Source organism: Grampus griseus (assembly GCF_964374135.1).
Source record: "Grampus griseus genome assembly, chromosome: 5".
Taxonomy (NCBI): Eukaryota; Metazoa; Chordata; class Mammalia; order Artiodactyla; family Delphinidae; genus Grampus; species Grampus griseus.
Genome location: NC_138998.1, coordinates 135,918,227 through 135,941,675, shown reverse-complemented (window position 1 = coordinate 135,941,675; position 23,449 = coordinate 135,918,227). Strand labels below are relative to the sequence as shown.

General features: G+C 38.6%; 1 protein-coding gene across 3 annotated transcripts in view; it reads right to left on the bottom strand.

The window, feature by feature from the left end:
* Positions 1–23,449, bottom strand: part of DYRK1A (dual specificity tyrosine phosphorylation regulated kinase 1A) — a 222,192-nt gene that overhangs the window by 29,542 nt on the left and 169,201 nt on the right. For 2 of the 3 annotated variants that reach the window (XM_082654273.1, XM_082654274.1), the window contains 3 exons: positions 11,401–11,597; positions 5,148–5,267; positions 2,193–2,381 (listed from right to left, as the gene is read on the bottom strand). In XM_082654273.1, the coding sequence (XP_082510399.1) occupies positions 2,193–2,381; positions 5,148–5,267; positions 11,401–11,597 (506 nt within the window). The remainder of the gene's footprint in view (positions 1–2,192; positions 2,382–5,147; positions 5,268–11,400; positions 11,598–23,449) is intronic. The other variant, XM_082654275.1, reaches the window with a different exon arrangement.

Genomic DNA, 23,449 nt, shown 5'->3' with positions numbered 1-23,449 from the left:
TAGCAAATAGTTAACTTGCTCAATGCTAAAGCAATGATCTGCAACCCCGAATATCACACATTCAGTAGGGTGTTTTCAAAAATACCCATGCCCAGAATCCAGTCACAGAGACTCTGATTTAACTGCTTGGAGCCTAAGTATCCATCCTCCCCTCCCCACCCCACCCCCAATCCCCAAAGCTCCCTGGAGACTTTCAAAGTGCAATCAGGATTGATGACCACTGGCTTAAGAAATGAAGAAGCTGCTTCTCTGACAAGGATCTGGCAGAGGATTTAGCGGACGTCTGACCAAGTCGGTAAGGAAGACTTTATCTGGTGAGTGACAGGTCCTGACCCTGAACACACCTCAGCCTAGGAGAAAGGCATCAGTCAGTCTGATCTGGTAAAATGGATTTTGATGTCAAATAGGCCTATGTTTTCACAGGTTTACTATGCTGACTTGCTCTTAGGAATCAGAGTATGAGAAAATTAAAGGGGAGGGGGAAAGATCACGGTGAGCTCAAAGACTGAGTATTTAAGGAAAACTAAGTTTAGAGAACAGGCCGTACAGCCACAGTTTTCATGGTGGACATCACAGAAGTTTGAAAAGCGTCCTGTTGAGAGCAACTGCCTAAACGCTGGTGTAATTTTGAAGGTGGACATGACAATCACTCTATCCAGGGTGTTCACGGCCTTACTTAAAAGGTAGAGGCCTCAGAAATGCCTTTCCTTAAAAAGCTCTCAAAGAGAAGCAGAAGCTGCTTCTGACAAAAAGTAATCCTTTCTTAAAGAGGGACTCCCCACACACTGAGAATCCCCTGACTCAGGAGAAAAAGAGGTTACAAATCAAGGGGAAAGGCCCTGAATTACGTATAATTACAAAAATTCTGTGAAATCATGGACAGGGGCAAATGTATTACACATGGGACACCAGGGCCTGGTAGAGCCACACCAGAGTCAGGGGTCTTCTAAGAAGCTTGTTCATATTTCCCTATAGGTTTAATAGCTTGATCTGTCTGGGTCTAGAGCTGTAGCTGCTACTGGCCTGTAGTATACTTTTTGTCCTAAGCATGATTAGACTGACACATGATGAATTTTTCCTCACAGGTTGAAAAGAGGCATGCTTTGCTTTCACTCAGGGCAGGAACAGGTAAGTAAGAGTGTATGCAGGTTCCATAGTTTTAGACAAACCAAAAACAACCTCCAAAATCCAAAATATTGTCCAAGTCAAAAGAAGTATTTGGATTAGAAGTTATTATAGTAACTGACTTGCTGCACAAAAGCTACGAGGCAAAGGAGGCTGGGATTAACAGTAAATCATACCTCAAACAAAAAGGCTCTGTGACTTGATGAGATAAGATAGGGAGATTTACACATGGGAACAGCTGGGGGATCCACTGCCAGAGAAAAGCTTTTTAGAAGTGCAAGGAAGAAGGTCTGACAGCTCTTAGTCTGGGCACAGCTGATGTAAGAGGCTAATGTAGTTAGGGTTTGTGCTTTGTATTGGGATAGGGTGGGCAAGTGAGGAGAAGAGAGCTGTGGGTGGAGAGAAGAGACTAGGAACGAACAAAAAACCAGGTCCACTGGAGTTCCTCCCTCACTCTTCCGGGTAGAAGCGGCCTGAACGACCCCACCCATCGGAACAATGCCAATCACAATGTTAGCAACGCTGATGCCATGAGGACTTAAGAGGAGACCCTGGAGACCCTCTGCCCATTTAGAGGCCTGACGGAGCTAGAAGAGGAGCTGAGGAAAAACTTAGGGCACAGCCCCTGGTGTCCCAAGTCTCCAAAGAAGCGAGAGGACATGTGCTGTGCCAGCTGAAAATGGTAATTTTGTTCTCTGTGAGGAGGAGTATCCGACAGGAAGGTAATTATCTCTCTCATACATAACGACGAACCATCCAGAGACTAAAAACCCCACATGAAAGAGGCAATACTGTCTATTAGTGATTAAAATCAACCACTTAGTATTAGTAAAATAACTACTTGATAGCTATAGAAAGTTTTTTTTAAAAAAGTCTAATGGAGTTTTTATAGCTGATGCAGTTTTCTTACCTTTACGGAAAACTATAATAACCCAAATACTTACATATCCGTTGTTTAGATCTATTTGCAAATATTAAAAGTGTACTACTGAGAAAAGGCTATAGTAACATGATTCACTAGGAAGTTCTTTCTAATTTATGAAATTCAGCATCTTCCATTAAATTACCTGTCCAAAGGAACCTTTGCCTATCAAGGAGTCAATTTCGTAACGATCCATCCACTTTTCTCCGTTTTTTACAATATAATCATAGTTATCATCATCATAACCATCATTGTAAACCTTCCGCTCCTTCTTATGACTAGAATCGTCTCCCTGGCCCTGCTGGTGTCTTCGCTTCTTTTTTGCATAGTAAACCTGAAATGAGAAAATAGTGTTAGCTGTGCAATGAAAAATTATTGGGGACGGGGAGCAGTGAGGGCACCATATGTCGAGTACATACAAGACACATCTGCTATCAGTAGGAAACTGATGAATTTTTATTCTTTATAACACACACAAAAATAAAATAAATAATTTTCTATAGTTGCTACTGGAATTACAGAATAACACTGATATATAACAAATGAAAAATATCTACAGTAAAATTCACTTTAGAATTATACTGTTTATACATTTTTTAAATAGGAGATGTTACGTGACCACGCCAAAGTCTCCCACTCAAGAAGAGTAACACGACCTGATTCATATTTATTTTCTAAACTAAGGTATAATTTATATACAGTGAGATGGTATAGATCTTAGAGAAATGCAAATCAAAACCACAATGAGGTATCACCTCCCACCATCATCAAAATGGCCATCATCAGAAAATCTACAAACAGCAAATGCTGGAGTGGGTGTGGAGAAAAGGGAACCCTCTTGCACTGTTGGTTGGGAATGTAAACTGATACAGCCACTATGGAGGACAGTATGTAGGTTCCTTAAAAAACTAAAAACAGAACTACCATATGACCCAGCAATCCCACTACTGGGCATATACCCAGAGAAAACCATAATTCAAAAAGACACATGCACCCCAATGTTCACTGCAGCACTATTTACAATAGCCAGGTCATGGAAGCAACCTAAATGCCCATCGACAGACAAATGGATAAAGATGACGTGGCACATATATACAATGGAATATTACTCAGCCATTAAAAAGGAACGAAGTTGGGTCATTTGTAGGGACGTGGATGGACCTAGAGACTGTCACGCAGAGTGAAGAAAGTCAGAAAGAGAAAAACAAATACTGTATATTAACGCATATTTGTGGAACCTAGAAAAATGGTACAGATGAACCAGTTTGCAGGGCAGAAACAGACACAGATGTAGAGAACAAACATATGGACACCAAGGGGGGAAAGCGGCGGGGGGTGGGGGTGGGGGTGGTGGGATGAATTGGGCTGTTGGGACTGACAATGTATACACTGATGTGTATAAAATGGATGAATAAAAAGAACCTGCTGTATAAAAAAATAAATAAAATTCAAAAATTCAAAAAAAAAAGAGTGTATAATATGAAGGACTTTGGGGAAAATGTATACGCTGATGTAATCAACATATGCTAAACAAAATAAAGAACATTTTCATCCTCCTTATATTCGAGTTCCCTCATGCCCCTTTCTAGTCAATCCCAATTTTATATTTGATCCTAGAGCAAAAGATTTTAAAAATGAAAGTTTAAATGTATAATATATGAACTGATGTTTTGCTAATATAAAAAGGGCCTCTGAGACATGCCTAGTTCTTAAGCCTGTAATAACATATTAATGAAAAACAGCCATGCCCCTCCCCCCCCCACTAAAGGCCGTAAACCTTACGGTTGGTCACAGATTCAGTTATTTTCCTTGTATCTGTTTTTCTTATAAAGTAGTTTCTAAGACTAGTAAAAAATAATAGGTGGACTAGGCAACAGTCCAGGTAACTGGTAACTAACTTTCAGGAAATTATAGATTACATTGCACACAGCAACATCAGAAAAACTAGTTTACAAGGTGGCAAAACAGTTAAAAACAAGCTTTAACAAAGCTACTGTTAACAGTTTAACAATTTATCAGATATTAGCAAACTGACATTAATCAATTGTTAACAACAATTTATCAGATATTTTCAGATGACCAAAAGCTAGTTTGGAACATCTTTTATAACATATAAATTGTATACAAAATCCAACCTAGAAATGCTCCTCATTGAGTTCACTTCAATTTTATCCTGCCACATTGCCACAATAATATAATACTGGCATTAAAACAGCATCAAACTGCTATAAAATTTATACACACATAAGAACATCTTTTTAGTTAAATGGCTCTAAAGCTGGTAGAAGATAAGTCTTTAACGTGAAAGGATGTAAGGCCCCATTGGAAGAGGAAAGAAAGCATAGGGTGTCCACCCTTCCCCAAAAAAGCTCATTTAATAATTCATTACAGAGCTAGAGTTGGGATTAGAAGCAAGTAACAACCAAGCCAAAGGTCTAAAACACCAGAAAAATAAGTTTTGAAAGCCAAGAGTCAAGTTGAAAGGTGAGTAATTCAAAGGGCTGTCCATGTTTTTTATCCTACTTACTTCCACCAAAAAGGCTTTCAGATATCTTACAATGAAAAAGATACAGATAAAAGAACACACATTAATTTAAAAAGAAAACTTTAAACTACATAAATATAGATAGATCAGACAGACTAGAGCAAATGCCTGTTAACTGGGCATTAAATACATCTCAGAGCTTCCTGACATCCATGGTAAAAGTAGAAACAGATAAGTAAAAATTTAAGCAAAATTCCGTAACATTTTCATACTTTTATATTATCATTATTACCTTCCTTTCCCCTGAAGTTTTGGAGACGAGATTATTATAAAAATGACAACTCAGCATATATTAAATATAACTTTAAAAAGAAGGGAAGTTATCCACAATTATCTTAACTTTTTGCAGTCCTTGTTAATATATCTTATTTGTTTTACACAATTATAATTTTATTATCTATAAATCACTAACTTACCAGTCTTCATGATAATCATCAATATGACAATCCTTGGGAGTTAAAAATAATTTTAGTATGCTTAAATATGCTACAAAATAACTTTTTTCCCTTGCTCTATTGCAAAATAGATGCTGTTATAACAAATCAATAGTCTTACCTCATTAATATGCTTATATGTTTTGATCAAGTCAACAGAAAGTTTTCTCAGGGGAGCAGTAGCTGGATCACGGAAGGTTTGGGGCATCCGCCTCTGTAACATGACAATATCAGGCATCACCTTAAATAGACAGAAAAGACTAGCACTTTAACTATACTGTACTGGTATGAATTCCCTCTTCTGTAACCTGTGTATACGTATTTAAAAAAGAAAAAAAAAAAGACATCTACGTTAGAATAGTATACATGCTCTCTTGGTCATATCTCTTTCATCTGGAATCCACTGAAGACAACCACTGGAACAAATAAACGGAATTAGAAGATAATATGCCCAGTTACCAAGGCTTCAATTTTGTTCCCCAAATTCAACAAGAGGAATACAGATATACCCCTGGTCCAGGAGACATGCATGATGCTGCCCAAGAGGGCTTCTCCACCATACAATTAGCCTAAGGAAAAATTTCTTCTAAATTATTCCTAAAGCCTGACCTGGTTCACAACAGGCAGATGAAGACTAACCCACCTTTCAGCTTCCTAACACGGGAGTCTAAGACCCAGTTGGCACCACGAAGCAAGCTGTTCGTGGAGCAGAGATGGAGCTTGGTGCTGCAGAACTGCAGCTCCTAACAACCCCAGACCCTGCCCTCTGACCAGCACCTGTAAGCGAGGCTGAAATCTTCACTCACTTCTTTAACATGACTGAGTAAAACATGCCCTCTACCTTAACACATCCGACCTCACCCTCCACATTCCCTGTGCCCCCAGCCAGCAGCACTTTTCGGCACCTGACGTACTGGTATACATTTACTCATTTACTGGTTCTAGTTTTTTCTCCTTCTCCTTCCACTACAAGGAAAACTCCATATGGGGCAGGGATTCTTTTCTTCAATGTTGTATTCCCTTTGCCTAAAACATAGCAGGCATAGTGCCTGAAACACAGTAGGTACTTAATAAGTATTTGTTGAATAAACAAGTGAAGCCATAATACCAATATCCCTACCTATGATTACACTAGGAGCTGACCACAAATAAGTTCCAGAGAACACCTTAAAGCTAATGAAACTTTCTTTTAAAAAACTCATTTCAACCATACTCCCACCCCAAAACTAACCCATGTCTCCTTCATCGTCCAATAAGCAGTCAGGGTTCAACTGTGAGCTTCCTGCTAGACGGGGGATAAAGCAGGAAACACAAACGTCCTCCAAACATAAATACGCCCAGGAATGCTGCAACTAGCACACTAATGATCCTGGATGGCTGCTCTCGCCCCACTCCTCAAGCCTCAGCAAAGGAGTTCCCAGAGGGGCTTCTTGCAAGCAACAGATCCTCAAAACCAATTAATGACATCAAGGTACCTTCAGTCACTACGCTAGTCATCCTTGGGCTCCTATCTAGCTCTCCTGCAGACATTTACACCAGCAAAACAACTGAGCCAGAAGCCCCTGATGCAGCCCCTTCCAAAGGCACTGTGGTCAGTCAATCTGAGGGGCAGAGAGACAGAAAAGACATCATACTAAGGCCTCACAGAAATGTCTGGAGTCTTGGGAAAATTAACCAAGTTAACCCACAGTAACAAAAAAAGAAGACAGAAGGGTTGTAAGGACAGAACAGAAAAGAATCCCCATCCCTGTGGTATGAAAAGATGGTGTTACCTAGTTACAGTTACCTAGCTGTACTCCTTCTCCCTCTCTTTATTCTATGAAAGAAGTGGAAATTTGAGCCAAATTTGAGGATTATAACCTGGGAATAGCAACTCAGCTCCGAGAACTGTTCCGACCCTGCACTTTCTCTTAAACTGGTATTAACATTAGTTTCTTCTGAATCTATACTCAAACTCTAAAAAGTTGTTATCCGGATGGCAAATTCACTGAACTACTGAATTAAGTTAATAATTATTACCTCTTCCCATGATCCTCTCCTTCTTAAAGTTCCAAATAAGGTTTAAGGGAAAAAAAACCTTCAATGATTGTAACTATTTGTCTGAAAATATAGTAAGACTTAATAATATCACCTGAATTAATTTATTAAATATATATAGTTTTATTTTTCTAAATATGAACAGGTACAGTTAGGTTCACAGAATATTTGGTTCTTATACCTGTCCTTGGAGACTTAATTTAATGAATAGACAATATCAGTAATAAGCATGTCAAATACTTTTATGTGCATGAATGCTATAAGCATTTAAGGTAATGAAAGAGGTTTCTCTTAATGTATTTCCTTTTTTTATTTTTTAAGACCCTGACCGTTTTCAAGCAGGTAACGTACTTGGCAAGACCATTCTTGGACCATTGCAGTGTAGCCTCACTGTGAGGTTTCACGAAATCTGAACCAGTGAAATACTTGTTTACCTTTGCCACAAGAGTTGACAGAAGGTATAACTACTGCTAGAAACAACTGAATTACTTAAGTAGTTAATAAAATAATAATTATAGCAGCAAATATTTGCTATACACTATGCTTTGAGTATGCAGATTTTTACTCTCTCATGTAATCCTCTCAACACTCTCATGAGAATAAGTAACGTAAGTTCCTGTCACTATTTTACAAATGAGAAATCTGAGTCTCTGATGTAAAGTTACTTGACCAAGGTCTTAGAGCCAGTAAATAACAGAGATGAGAAGTGAGGCAGTCTCCCACCTAAGCCTATGATCTGAACCACAGCACTGGGCCAGGAGCTCCCTGTTAATTTTAGGTCTCTTGTCTATCCTCTTGTTGAATCATTTTTAGTCTATTTGTTGGACAAAATAATTGAGTCATGCATAATAAACACCAATAAAATAAACATATGCATTTATTACAATTAATTATGTTCAAAACTGTAAATATGCTTTTTTAACTTGCCCACTTACAATTCCACTGGTATTTCAAACATTGGAAAAAATGTGACTAGTGCCTACATCTTTCCATGAGTAATTATGCTCGCTTAAAACACCAAAATCCCACAATCAAAAAAAAAATATTTAATGTACATAGGACATGCATGAAATTGGATATGAATGTAATTTTGCCTAACAATCTTTCCTGCACTCAATATATGAGTGTGTGCTATGGCCTTGGCATGTCACACAATATTGCTAACCTCTTCCACAATTAGCCAAGCTACCTAAAAGGCCAAATCAATTAGCTAATTCTAAATACATTACTTTTCTTATATTCTTCTGGCAACAGAAGTTACTATTTCAGGGGCATCTGTATATATAAACCAGATGAATTCCGCCCACAAAAAACTGGCCTTTAGATCAGGCTGTATTTCAGTGCTTCAAATAGTGCCTTGTGCAGGCTAGGCACTCAAAATATATGGAAAGAACAAATTAATTTCCACAAACTAAACGACTCTTCCTCCACAAACTTTCATTGTGATTTCCTGTTAGGCAACCAAACTTTCTGTTTCTCATTACTGTGGTACCATAAGCACCAATTCAGAATTAGAAAATTAACTTGTCCAAATACACACTCAGTGACAAATCTATATACTAAGACTCAAGCCAGCCCTAAGCACTTGACACTTTGTCCACTTCCAACTTCTTATGGTCACACAGTCAGGAGAATGTAACATAGCAAGCTCCCTCCTTCCCTTCCGCAGCCGGGCAGAAGTCCCACAGCGTTCAGAGGACCCAGGGGCTCCCTGAGCCACTGCAGGTAGCCCAGTCCCACCACGGCCTCCACACCGCCCCCAACGCCCTCGCTGAAAAGGCAAAGTTGTTAAGCTATTCTCCTGCCACCTCAGCCTTAAGGCTCCGGGAGCCAAAAAATGTCACATCCCCAACGCTCCTATCTCTTGACCTTTCTGTGTGATGATGACACAGATCACAAAGCCAAAAAAAAAAAAAAAAAAAAAAAGGCAGTAGTTCACACCTCCTGCTTAGAGAAGCTACAAGAGCTAAAACAATCTTTTTTTCTTGAAAAGATTCCACAGTGTTAAGTACCAGGACTTTATTTAAAAATTGTTTTCTAGTTTAATAATACCTATTCCACCCATTTTATTTATGTTTACCTCATATTTTCATATATACAGTGGAGAATGAGAAACACCATGTCCTGCCATTCTTGCTATTTTGAGAGCTATTAATAAAGTTGAATAGCATATGTAACACATATCCAGAGTACATAGCTTAAGGACCATGAAAGGTACTGTGAAAACTGTTAACAGCCCAGAGAGACTCAGCATTCTGAACATCAATCATACTTTTCTACTTTTACTTTTACTTCATTTATTTTTTGAACAAAACTGTATTTAAATTCACATGAAACACACTCACACAAGAAAGATTAACTACCAGAAATAAAACGTTATCTTCTTTCAATTTACTTGTACAATAAACCTTACTTAAAAGGCACTGGATAGGATGATTATGGAAACTGAATAATGAAATTACAGAAGTTTAGAGCTAGAGAGTACTCTTCTGGAGGGTCTAGTCTAAGGTCTCAATCTTACATTCAAGGAACAGAGGGAAGAGTCCATGTGACCTGACTCAAGTCACACAACCAGATCATGAGTCAAGACCTGGAGCCCATGTCTTATGACCAGCAGACCACGCCACATCAGTGCACAGTTTCAGTGCTTTACACTTCAGTTATAAGTAAGCTTTTAATCTGACTGCCTTATTAAGGTTCCAAAATTTCTGGAGTTTGGCAGAAGTATCTGGCTGAATACTATTACTTAAAAGACAGTCTTTTTACATCATATGAATCTTTTAAAATATTTTACAGCTTACAATGGAAATACTAAGTAACTTATCTCTTATTTGAAAATAACCCTCAAATAAGATGTTAGCTGTATCTAAAAATAGGTACTTTGTTAACTAAATTACCTACTACAATAATACAAACATAAAATAACTTGAAAGGACTGGATTTTTTTCCTAGCCCTCCTTAGATGCCAGGTGTTACAACTGAAAAAGCACTGTATCTAAGAAGAAAGAAGCCTGGGCTGGGCCCCAGAGTCTACTGCCTACATACATGGAGAAGTCACAAATGGGAGCTCAATCCCTTCAGCTGTAAAAACAGACTAAAAACAGACACCCTACCTGATAGGCTACTTTTGAACAAGCGGGAAAATGAATCCAAACATACTTTGTTTCTTGAAAGTACAGTGCAAAGACTGTGCTATTACTACTTTTTGGACGTCCAGAGAATTTTCTTCTGGTACACAATTGAACACTTTCCAATTCTGACCAACTGCTCCAATTCTCAAACATACAACTTCTCCATTTACTGCATAAAACAAATTCTTATGTCCTGTCATAATTTATCTTACTATTTAACTGTGAATGTTATTCACGTTATATAATTTTATAAATGTAAAGTCAGTTCAACTATTCACAAGATCTTATTATAATACATACAAGGGTGTCCTCAAATAATGATGTTACTTAACTGTAGCCAATAGCTCATTAAAACCAGGTATTATTGAATTAGAGAAAACACATTTCCTTCAAATAATCCAGTATAAGAAATACTTCGAAATTTTCTGGTTTTGTTCATATCGAAAGACCTAAACAGTGACAAACCAAATTCCTGAGTACATGGAAAAACAGCCATTTTCTGCACTCATCACACACAGTCTCAGTGGAGAAAGAAACTTTACCACAACTATAGCTAGTAAAAAAAAAAAAAACTCCCGAAATCAAAAATCAACATGGTGGACGCAGTTAATTCAGGAAGATTCATACACACATGCATATGTGTATGTATATCAAGAGATTTCAGCATTTATTCACTTTACACTATCCGTCTTATGGAAAATTGCTGAATCTCTAGTCTGAATATTAGAATGAGCAGCATGATTAATTTATAATTTTTCTTTTTAATTTTAAGGAGTTTCATATTTATTTTTATAAATGTGTACTGAAGTAGTTTATGACAGTATAAAATCACCTCTTTAAGTTTCCTATAATGGAATCCGACTTGTTTTCCTATAACTTACATTTTTCTACTTAACCGCCTTCCCATAAAAATAAGGTTTAAGTTTTTTTATTTTAACTAATATTCTTTAGAAGTAACTTTTCCCCCATCGCAGAATGAGAGAATGTGGTTATGTTTATAAGTGTTTTTCTAATTAAAGTGAAATACATAGAAAAAACCAACAAACTTTTAAACACAAACTCCTTAATATCATATTCTGTCAACCCGGAATCCCATGTGACATGTAAACTGAAAACCATTAAGGCATTCTGCCTATTTACTATTTTACCATTTTAATGAATAAATTACCATCCCAACAAATCATTTCTGATACGTCATAAACTTACCTGGTTAGTTAGAGGCTGCTGAATCTGGTCAGAATAAGATAAGGCAGAAACCTGTTGGTCACTTATGTTTGGCTGGCGACGGTCACTGTACTGATGTGAATGGGGCATCTGTCCAGCCATCTGAAGGCCAGCAGCATGGAATGAAAATGACGGTGCAAGCCGAACAGATGAAGGTTTGCATGCTGAAGTCTCTCCTCCTACGAGAAGATAATAAGTGAGGTTTAAAGGATGCATTCATATCCCAATGTTTGTATCTTTTGACTTATCTGATAGTTCTTTAAATAAGGACTTTAGGATGTTCAATAATATTAAAAACCTTTAAAACTGCAAACAAGGGTATGACACTCAACACAACTGTTGTACAATAAACGGTATAAAATATAATAGTGATTAAAATGAATATCTACAAGTCTGTTTTAAGAGAAAATCGTAAGTAAATCTTTTTGTAAAGCAATGGAAACAACCTTTCATACTTATTTTTACATGAGATTTGCATCAATTGAGAACCACAAGTTGCAAAAGTAATCTCTGAATTCCTGCAAAGGGCCTGTCCAATGGATCAGCTCTTCAAAAATCAATTCAAAGGAAAACTGCTGAGATGCCGCTTTGTCAGGTGTATGGCAATCAACAGCCCTAGCATCCCCCAAACCAGGTGAAAAATGTGTCCTAATGGTGCTCACCACTGACACAGGTAATTAAAAGTTGAGCGCACAATACATGGAAACAAATTCACAGGCTGCTGTATTCCTCTGGACTCTTCTGACACAGTCCTAAGAGAGCCTAGACCAGGCAAGCTTGCCACAAAAACGAACAATCAATTATTATCCCACAGGTAGGCTGGGACCATGGTCATAATTTTCATAGTAGAAATGGAAAATTAACATTTTGGTCCTAAAAGTATTTGGTAGCTAGCTAATAAAAGTTAATTTTTCTTTAGGAAAAGAAAAAGACTTTTCTTCTTATATTCAACCAAATCTGCAAATTTGCAATCACAGACTAAAGCCAGAAAACAAAGCACAAAACCCTGGTCAACCAACACTGGCCCAGCATACATGTGCCTGTCTTCCTGAGTAAACCAGCAAACTCTCACCACACAACACACTACACTGTTCAGCACCAGAGTAATTTTTCTAAAGTCAGCTTGTTTTGAAACACACAACGGCGCTGGCCCCAAAGTGAAGACCACAGATTCTTAGCCAGGCTGCTGTAGTTTGAAATTTCAGCTTCATGCTTACCAGCTGTGTGGCCTTGCACACCTAATTTCCTGATAATGATAATAATATCTACCTCAAACAGCTGTGGTGAAGGTTAAGTGCTTTAATACATGTAAAGTACTCAGAACGGCTCCGGCAATTAGTAGATGGCTTAATATCAACTGCAATTACTGTACTGTAATGCACGGTACAGTAGATGGGAAGGAAGATGGGGCGAGTACCCTTCTTCTGGAGCATACAATCTCTACCTGAATGTTGCACAGATTCTGCAAACTAAAGAGAACAAAGCTCAATTCCCCCCAAAAAATATAAGTTCCACTTCTATATCCTACACAGCAAACGCCACTACGCCACTGTCTTCTACCCAGTCAACCAGAATCAAAGCTCTGAGAGTCACGTTCGAGTTCGTTTCCTCCACAGACGGCGTTGTGCAAATGGAAGCCCAATCTCACTGATTCTACTTCCCATAGAACGCTCAGTCTCCTCTTTTCATTTCCATTACCCCATGCCTCACTTAGATGACTAAAATAGATCACTAATAGATCTCTCTCTCTTTACTTTGCCCATGTGCAACTCCGCATTTCTTCAATAAGATGGCTAGAGTGACCTTTCTAAGGCGCAAATCTCAAGTCTTCACCCCCTACTTAGTGTTGTTTTTAGACCTTAGCTTCTATCTCCCTCCATTACAGCGTGCAGTCCTTACTGACCCAGAGTATATGATTCATAAATATCTGCTGGATAAGTACAATGTTCCTGCGATGACAGATGGGATAACTTCTCTAAACATTTCATTATTCATAATTTAAAAATACATTCAGTTAATCCAATTCCATAGAGCGACTTTGTTTGGTGAAAAAAAAAATTTATCCTAAGGAAATAATAGATGATGTGCACAAAAATAGTAAGGGAAGAATGTTTATTTTGGTATTGTTTACAACAGCAAAAAATTGGAAACCTAACTGTCAAATAACTCTGTGTGTGTGTGTGTGTGTGTGTGTGTGTGTGTGTGAAATCTGCATGTTAAAAACACAAAAGACTGGGAAGGAATATAAATGTATATGAAAAGAATTGGGGTCCTTGATCTATAAATAACTCTTATAAATAAATAGTAAAAAGACTAAGGCTCTGAATGGCAAACGACTTAACCATTCTGGGTCCTAGTTTCCCTACCTATAGCCGAGATATTATTATACTAACCCTGTTCCTTTCGGATTGTTATAAAGTTTAAACGAGATACCACAAGTTGACATGCAGAATAGAACCTGGTACATAACATGCACTTTTTAAAACATACAAGCTTCTGTTTCTATCATCAATGTCATTATTACATATTGTGCTTAAACTTATTTGTTATAATACACAGAAAAAAGTCTTTAGTATATAGTTTAAATAATTATCATCAATTGAACCTGTGGGACAAGAAAAATAAAACTTGCCATCATTCCAGAAACCCCGCACCACTACTCTATGACGCCTCCCAATCAATACCTAACTCCCTCATCCCTAAAAGTCACTAGTATCTTGACCTCCAAAAACAGATTAGTTTTAACTTTATATAAATGAATTTGTTTGCTTAATGTTAGGCTTATGAACTGTAGCTTGTTCATTATCATTACTTTATCCACCCTACTTTTGATTGACATGGGATTACTTCCAGTTCAGAGCTATTAAGCATACTGCCACTAGAAAGATTCTTAAGTGATTTTCGGTATACACAGAGATGCTGTTCTGTTGGTTTTTTTCCAGTTTTTTGTTTAATCAACCTATTTCTTCCCTAGTAGTTTATGAAAATTCCCTGTGCTCCATTCCTTCACTGACACTTGGAACCATCAGTATTTCTGATTTCAGCCACTGCAGTAGGTGTGTACTCCACTGTGATTTTAATGTGTATTTTCCTCGTGACTATGAGCATCTTTTCATTTATCAGCCACTTGGGTATCCACTTAGGTGAAATGCCCATTCAGATTGTTTTTCAATTTTTCTATCAAGAGAGTCTTTTTCTTACAAATATCTAAAGCCAAAAAAAATTAGATTTTTTAACATATTTTGGATATAAGCCCCTTATCGGTTATAGATGGTTTACAGTCACTCTCTTAATGGTATTTCTTAAATTAACTAATTTATTTTATTTATTTTTTGGCTGTGTTGGGTCTTTGTTGCTGTGCACGGGCTTTCTCTAGTTGCAGCAAGCGGGGGCTACTCTTCATTGCGGTGCACGGGCTTCTCATTGCGGTGGCTCCTCTTGTTGCAGAGCACGGGCTTCAGCAGTTGTGGCTCACGGGCTCAGTAGTTGTGGCTTGTGGGCTTAGTTGCTCTGTGGCATGTGGGATCTTCCCTGACCAGGGCTCAAACCCATGTCCTCTGCATTGGCAGGTGGATTCTTAACCACTGCACCACCAGGGAAGTCCCTTAATGGTATTTTTTGACGAACACAATCTCTTAATGTTACCAACTTTTGGTTTAAAATTAGTACTTTTGGTGTCTGTTTAAGAAATCTTTCCTTTATACCAAAGTCATGAAGAAATTCTATGTTATCTTCCAGAAGTTGGGTTTTACCACTCACATCTAAAGATGGGCAGTGCTCTTGGATCTGATTTCTGTGTTTCCGATAGCAATCAAGTTTCATTTCCCCCCAAAATGGACATCCAGTTAACCCAGAACCAATTATTAAAAGGAAAGTTTCCCCAATGCCCTGTAATGTCAACTTTATCAAAAATCACATACTCATACATACTTGGATCTGTTTTCGGATTCTTTATTCTCTTATGCTGGATAAAGACTTACCTAGATTTCTTATATCTTTGTGTAAGAACCAAATATTGTCTAAATTATGATAGCTTCAGAAGTTGTAATATGTAGTAAAGAATTTTTTTCTTCTACAAGAATGTTTTGGCTATTCTTAGCCCTCTTTGTGTCTATGTTTTAGAATTAGCTCATCAAATTCACCAAGACAAATAAACGCATGCTGGGATTTTGGTTGAAACTGCATTGTCTGGAACAGCGCTGTCCAACAGAAAGTTCTGCAATGATGGATTTATCTGCACTGTCTAGTAAGTAGCTACTAGCACAACTGGGCACTTGAACAGTCTTCTTTTTCCCCCTTCCTAATCTTTATTCTTCACTTTGCCTTATTCTACTTGCTGCCACCTTCAGTACAGCGGTGATTAGAGGAGGAGGTACAGGTTCTGCTGTCTCACACCCAATCTCAGAAGGAAAGCTTTCTGTATTTCTCCAGTATTGTGGTTGCTCTAGGTATTTAACTGATAACCACTACCAGGTTAACGAAGTTCCCTTCTAGCCCCAGTGTGCTAAAACCTTTTTCTCATGAACTGATGCTGAATTTTATTAAATGCTTTTTCTGAACTCCACTGAAACGACATGCGTTTTCTTATTTATTTAGTTAATGTGGTGAAATACACTGATTGGTTTATGAATGTTAAATCAACGGCGGCATTCCTGGAATACAATTTGGTCATGATTATCCTTTTGTAGTAAATTCACTGGTGACATCACCTGGACGTGCAGCTTTCTTTGTGGGTAGGTTTTTCAATTAAATTTCTTAAATATGACTATTCAGATTTTACATTTTCTGGTGTCTGTTTCGGTAGGCTATATGTTTCCAATACTATGTTTACTTTGTCTAGTGTGTCTGTTTCGGTAGGCTATATGTTTCCAATACTATGCTTACTTTGTCTAGTGTGTCTGTTTCGGTAGGCTATATGTTTCCAATACTATGCTTACTTTGTCTAAATTTCAAATGCATCGTTATCAACTTCTTCATAATACCCTCTCTTATAAGCTTTTCAATCAACGTAGACATAACTGTAGTGACAACCCCTTCACCCAAGATTGGTTAAAAAGTCCTTCTCTTTTCTTCTTTGTGATCAGTCTAATCAAAGGTTTATTAATTTTATTAAGTATTTCTCTTTTACTTGTATTTTCTATTTCTGTACTTATCTTATTCCATCGGTTAGCCAGAGAGGTATATTAAAAATCTCCCATTTAGGTCATGTACTGCATTACATAAATTGAAAGTTTTTATACCTTCCTGATGAATAAGGCCTTTTATCATTAAAAACTGCCCGTTTGTTTCCAATAATGCTTTTCACCTTGTCTGACATTAGCATGACTACACCAAGCCCACCTCTTAATCTTCGCATGGTATGTCTTTTGTTCATCCTTTTACTTTCAACCTTTGTTCCCTTGTATTTTAGGTTTGTTTCTTGTTAAACAGTATGTAGTTGGGTTTAATTCATGTATGAACACTAATAACCTTTCTATACTTATTCCAACTGTTTTATGTTCCTTTCTTACCTTCTGCTGGATTAAACTTTATATGCCCTCCTTGCACGCAGATTATTTTTTTTAAGTTATCTTATACATTACAATATGGATTATATATCCTTGACTCACCAAAATCTAATTACTCCTTTAATTTGTATACTATTGTTGACTTGCGTATGTACACACACACACACACACACCACAAACACACAATCACAAGACAGTGACTAATCATCCAGCATGAGTAGAATCAGACTCAAGAATACATTTTGGGTGACGGATCAATAACTTTTTGATATCCAGACAGCCATGAAAGAAATACAATGAACTGGATAGCTGCTGCTTGATTATTACTGTTACAACTATCCTCCTAAAATACTTGTTTCATTTTCTGAATCTAGATCTAGTCAATTACATGCACTAAATTCAACAAGCACTCACTGAGGGGTAACTAAGGCATTGGTTTGTGGGGGTGACAATGCCACCCACGATCTATAACAGTGAGTCTCAAACTTTAACGTGCTTACAAATCGCCTTTGAATCTTGTTAAAACTGCAGACTGACTCAGTAGATCTAGAGTAGGGCTTGAGAGTCTAACAAGCCACCAAATGATGCCAATGCTGCTTTGAATAACATCTAAAAAAATTTAACTGCTCATCTTAAGAAAGCTATCTTCCAACTAATGCAAGTAGCAGAGAGTCCAAAAACAGGCTATATTCTGACTACACAATACACCGTAAGGCTTTTCCCCCCACATTTTGGGGTTTGTAGGTTGTTTTTTTTTTAAAGACTAAAACACATTTCCGTCCTAAGAGTGGTATGGTAGGTGACAAAGAATCTGATTTTCCTTTAAAATTTGCTGTAGGTAATCTAAATGTGGGTCAACAAGAAACAACTATGTTTTTCACTTGTGGGATTTTTTTTTGGCTGCATTGGGTCTTCGTTGCTGAGCGTGGGCTTTCTCTAGTTGTGGCGAGCGGGGGCTACTCTTTGTTGCGGTGCACGGGCTTCTCATTGCGGTGGCTTCTTTTGTTGCGAAGAACGGGCTCTAGGCGCGTGGGCTTCAGTAGTCCAGACACAGAGGTTCAGTAGTTGCGGTGCGGGGGCTTAGTTGCTCCGTGGCCTGTAGGATCTTCCAGGACCAGGGCTCGAAACTGTGTCCCCTGCGTGGGCAGGCAGATTCTTAACCACTGCGCCACCAGGGAAGTCCCTGTGGGATTTTTTTTTATAAAGCTATTTACAATACCATCTGTTTACTATAAAATCTATTATAACTACTTAGTAACATTACCAGTTACTTAGCGAAGTGAAAGAAAGATTAAGCTTCTAGCACTAAGGCCTGGTATATAGGTGGTGTCTGCCACATGCTCACTGTCTCCTTTCTTAGCTCAACTGCTGCATGTGAAATCCAGAAAGAGACTCAAGTTTAGTTTCCTCCCACAATGCCAGAAAGTATTTAAGGTATTCACTCATTCATTCCTCTCCTATAATAAGACTCCAAGAAGACAAACTAATATGGGAATTTCTTGTCAACTTGATTCTATAATTAAGCAAATCACCATGGTTTTTATTCTTTCTAAAGTTTCCATCTTCCTTTTTTTTTTTTGCGGTACAAGGGCCTCTCACTGTTGTGGCCTCTCCCATTGCGGAGCACAGGCTCCGGACGCGCAGGCTCAGCGGCCATGGCTCACGGGCCCAGCTGCTCCGCGGCATGTGGGATCTTCCCAGACCAGGGCACGAACCCATGTCCCCTGCATCGGCAGGCAGACTCTCAACCACTGCGCCACCAGGGAAGCTCCCATCTTCCTTTTTAAATCTAAATGTTAATGAGGAAATAGACTCAGTTCATCCTATAACAGAGACGATGATAAAGAATTAGGCTGAACTATATGAAATTGCTGACATTAGACCTCCTTTGGCCTACAAAACAGCAATTTCATATGGTTTAACCTGTATCTGCCATATTATATATAACCCTTATTCAACTAAATTAAAAATAATATTTTAGCCCAAGAATGTATCATAAATACATGTTGCAATAGCAGATATTTTAATTTAATGATAAACTTACAAAACTTAATTCAAAAGTATTTTTTTTAAATATCTTTACTGGAGTACAATTGCTTTACAATGGTGCGTTAGCTTCTGCTTGAAAATCATGCCTTGGAGCTCAACTCCAAGGTAATATTTTAAATTGCTGCCAAATAGTATAAAAGGCAAGCTGGAGAAAAGGATGCATGTAAGGTTCTGTCTTCATTTTTTATATCCTTCTGAACTCTATGAATCTTTTTAACCATAAGCATATCTTCATAAATTTTAAAAGTTCGTAAAAATGTTGGTAAATAGTTTATTTAAAAATGAAGCAGCGGGCTTCCTTGGTGGCGCAGTGGTTGAGAATCTGCCTGCCAATGCAGGGGACACGGGTTCGAGCACTGGTCTGGGAAGATCCCACATGCCATGGAGCAACTGGGCCCGTGAGCCACTACTACTGAGCCTGTGCCACTACTACTGAGCCTGTGCATCTGGAGCCTGCGCTCTGCAACAAGAGAGGCTGCGACAGTGAGAGGCCCGCGCACCGCAATGAAGAGTGGTCCCCGCTTGCTGCAACTGGAGAAAGCCCTCGCGCAGAAACGAAGACCCAACACAGCCAAAAATAACTAAATAATAAATAAATAAATAAATTTTTAAAAATGAAGCAGTTTCCTCACTATGTTCTAAACTTTAACAACTAGAGACCATAACACTAGTAGAGATGAGCACTGATTCTAGAGAGAAACATTCCATGAACAGATCTCAGAGACTGAGAGACGGCAAGACAGAGGCAGAAGTAGACACAGAGGAAATACCAAACAGAAAAGCCTGGGAGAAGACCCTGAGTGAAAATACCAATCATTTATCTCTGATATAAGACCCACATGTAGCATCACTTGTAGCTAACTTGAATTTTTTTTTATTAATATACTGATAGGAGACCATCCTTGTGACAGTATTAATCCACATTAGATTTTAAAGAGACAGAACAATGTTAAAGAACAAAAAAAAATGAAAATAATTCAAGTTAATTAAAACTCAGACATTCAAATGCAGAAACTTTTACAAGGCCAAGTTTCTGAGACAGAATCCCCTAAGAAATGACAGAAAGGCAACCAAGCTTAAGTGGGAAGAAACCTCCAAGGTCCCTAGCAACAAGATATACCCATAGCAAAAGAGAAGAAAAACGTTAAAGGAGTAGCCAGTTGCACTTTTAATGATGGCTGGCAAGAAAAATACAAATTAAGAGGGTAACTGAATGGAAGTCCATGAGTAAGATATCATTAGTACTAAGAACAGTGCCTGGGACGTGGCCTGCATTCAGTAAATATCTGTTCGGTGAAAGAATGAACTGAATCCATCAGGAATATTTAGAACATGAAGAAATGGTTCAAAAAGGGAGGGAGAAAGCTGAAGGGGGTAAGGATGAAAGAAGTATTTTTAAAATGGCAAAGTGGTTAAGAATCCGCCTGCCAATGCAGGGGACATGGGTTTGAGCCCTGGTCCAGGAAGATCCCACATGCCGCACAGCGGCTAAGCCCGTGCGCCACAACTACTGAGCCTGTGCTCTAGAGCCCGCGTGCCGCAACTACTGAAGCCCGTGCACCTAGAGCCCGTGCTCTGTAACAAGAGAAGCCACCACAGTGAGAAGCCCGCGCACCACAACGAAGAGTAGCCCCCGCTCACTGCAACTAGAGAAAGCCTGCATGCAGCAACAAAGACTCAACACAGCCAAAAATAAAAATAAATATAAATATAAATAAATAAATAAATAAAATGGGGGCTCATGAACCAGAAGTAAAGAACAGTCTAATCACAGCACAGGCTACATCTATTGCTGACAGTCAATTTCTCTTACTCACTTTTATATCCCAAACACATGACAGTGCCTGCCTCCACAGGTGTTAAATAAATATACATTAAGGTGAAACTGTGTTATGATTCTATAAATTATCTAATTTTAAAAACAAATGAACTGATTTCTTATTACCCTCTAGTTAGTGGCCAATATGTATCACCACAGAATGCATGTGTACATGTACACACACACACACACACACACACACACACTTTAACCTAATAGCCAAAACAGCATATTCAATTGTCTACAAACAGGATGAAGTTGCTCATATAACACCTAAACAAATGCTCGGTTTATCAATATGAGATGTTAAGTAAATCTGTGCATTAAATTGTTAAAAGTAACAATGGTATAGGGATAAAAATATTTCTCTTTAAAGCCTATAATATCAGACTTCCACTTCTGACCATTTTAGAGCACCTGGTACCGAACTACCTCACTCACAACAAACCACTACGAAACTAGTCAAAACAGATGAAATGACTGTTTTCAGACACTGGACAACAGGCCGCACAGAACAACTTCTTTGTGTGCCTAGTGATCACCGAGAAAAGGGAAGCAAACTTGGTGAGCCCCACAACCACCTTGGCTTTCTATCTGGAGACAATTTCCAGAGTACAGTGCAGGGAGGGGGGCCCAAACAGAACACAGTGGTCTTACTGAACTGAGGAGACAGAGATGAGAGTTCAAGGCTACTGAGTTAGCTGGAATCTGTGGGGCAGGCAGTAGAAATAAGGAAGTTATGCAGAGAAGGAGCTCCATTCATCTATACCTGGGGATGCCCTTGACTGTGTGGCCAAATACTAAGCTGCACAATCGTCAGGTGAAGGTCCATGAGGCCACACAAAGAGCAACAGGCAGGGAGCTGAAAGCTGAACAACTACTAGAACTTGCCCCGGACTGAGAGACAGTAAGTGTTCTAATCACTTAGGGTAGAGAAATCGTGACAAACACCACAGACATTCAACAGAGACCCCAGAAAATCCACACTTTAGGAGGAAAGCTATACTGGCCCTATAAAAGGCAGCCTTCCACTTGTAACAGAGACTGAAACAAACCTCAAAGGATCAAGATGACCAACAAGTAAGCTAACAGCCCACCAGGACAAAATTCAACACTTCTTAAAAGGAGGGCAACAAAACCCAGATGCTCAACAGCCTAGCATTCTTAACGCCCATATCCAGTCAAAAATCACTAGGCACACAAAGCAGCAGGAAAAGGAGATCTGTATTCAGGAAGAAAATACCTCATTAATAGACCCAGAAATGACAGAAATAGTGAAATTAGCAGACAAAAAACAGATTACAAATCTTTTAAAATATAAAGGAAATTACGGACAAAATAAAAGAACAAACAGCAAATCTTAACAGATAAATGGAAAATATAAATAGGAACCAAAAAGAAATTCTAGAAATGAAAAATAATTGAAGTGAAAAATTCACTAAATGGACCTAATAGGAGACTAGACACTGTGGAAGGGGGGAAAAAATCAGTCAATTTAAAAACAAAGAAACAGGCCTTCCCTGGTGGCGCAGTGGTTAAGAATCCACCTGCCAATGCAGGCGACACGGGTTCGAGCCCTGGTCCGGGAAGATCCCACATGCCGCGGAGCAACTAAGCCGGTACGCCACAACTGCTGAGCCTGCGCTCTAGAGCCCGCGAGCCACAACTACAGAGCTCGCGTGCCACAACTACTGAAGCCCACGTGCCTAGAGTACAAGACACTATAACTTAAGGATGCATGTGATAAGCCCTCAAGCAACCACTGAGAAAGACTGGATGGATGGACGGATGGACAGATGGACGGATTATGCTCAACTAGATCACAGAAAATCTTACTTAGCCCTAAGTAAGACAGTAAACGGTCCTTTACCCTTTCAGTTACTAACGGCAAACCAAATTCTTATAGCTGAAGTAAAATGTCAAGCACTTATTTTTAATAATAGCATCTGGGGGCTTCCCTGGTGGCGCAGTGGTTGAGAGTCCGCCTGCCGATGCAGGGGACACGGGTTCGTGCCCCGGTCCGGGAAGATTCCACATGCCGTGGAGCGGCTGGGCCCGTGAGCCATGGCCGCTGAGCCTGCGCGTCCGGAGCCCGTGCGCCGCAACGGGAGAGGCCACAACAGTGAGAGGCCCGCGTACCGCAAAAAAAATAATAAATAAATAAATAAATAATAGCATCTGGAACACAAAAAGGATTAAAATAATCACTCAAGATACAGCTGCCAGACTCTATAATTATTATACTGTACATAGTATATATAATACATAATATGGGTAATTTATATTTCTCCCAATATTCTAAAATTATAAAATATGTTTAAATAGAAAAAAATAAATGAAACAGATAATACTACCTGGTTATTTTATGGGTTATCAGCAGCTATGAAAAAATTCCAAGTGGAAAAAAAGAAATCCCTTTTTTCTTATACTGTCCATTAAATTAAAATGTTTAATCAGTAATAAGCCCATCTAAATAAAAAATTTCCCCCTTTAGTAGGAAACAAGGTGCCAAGCAGCCTTTGAGCCCTTAATTTTTAGTAATGGGGGGTGGGGCTGAAACAAAAGACAAGTAAACATACACAATTTCCGTAGAGAAATTTTAGAAGCGAGATTAAACCTTTCAAGAGATCAATTCCAACCACTTGAAGAAAATGAA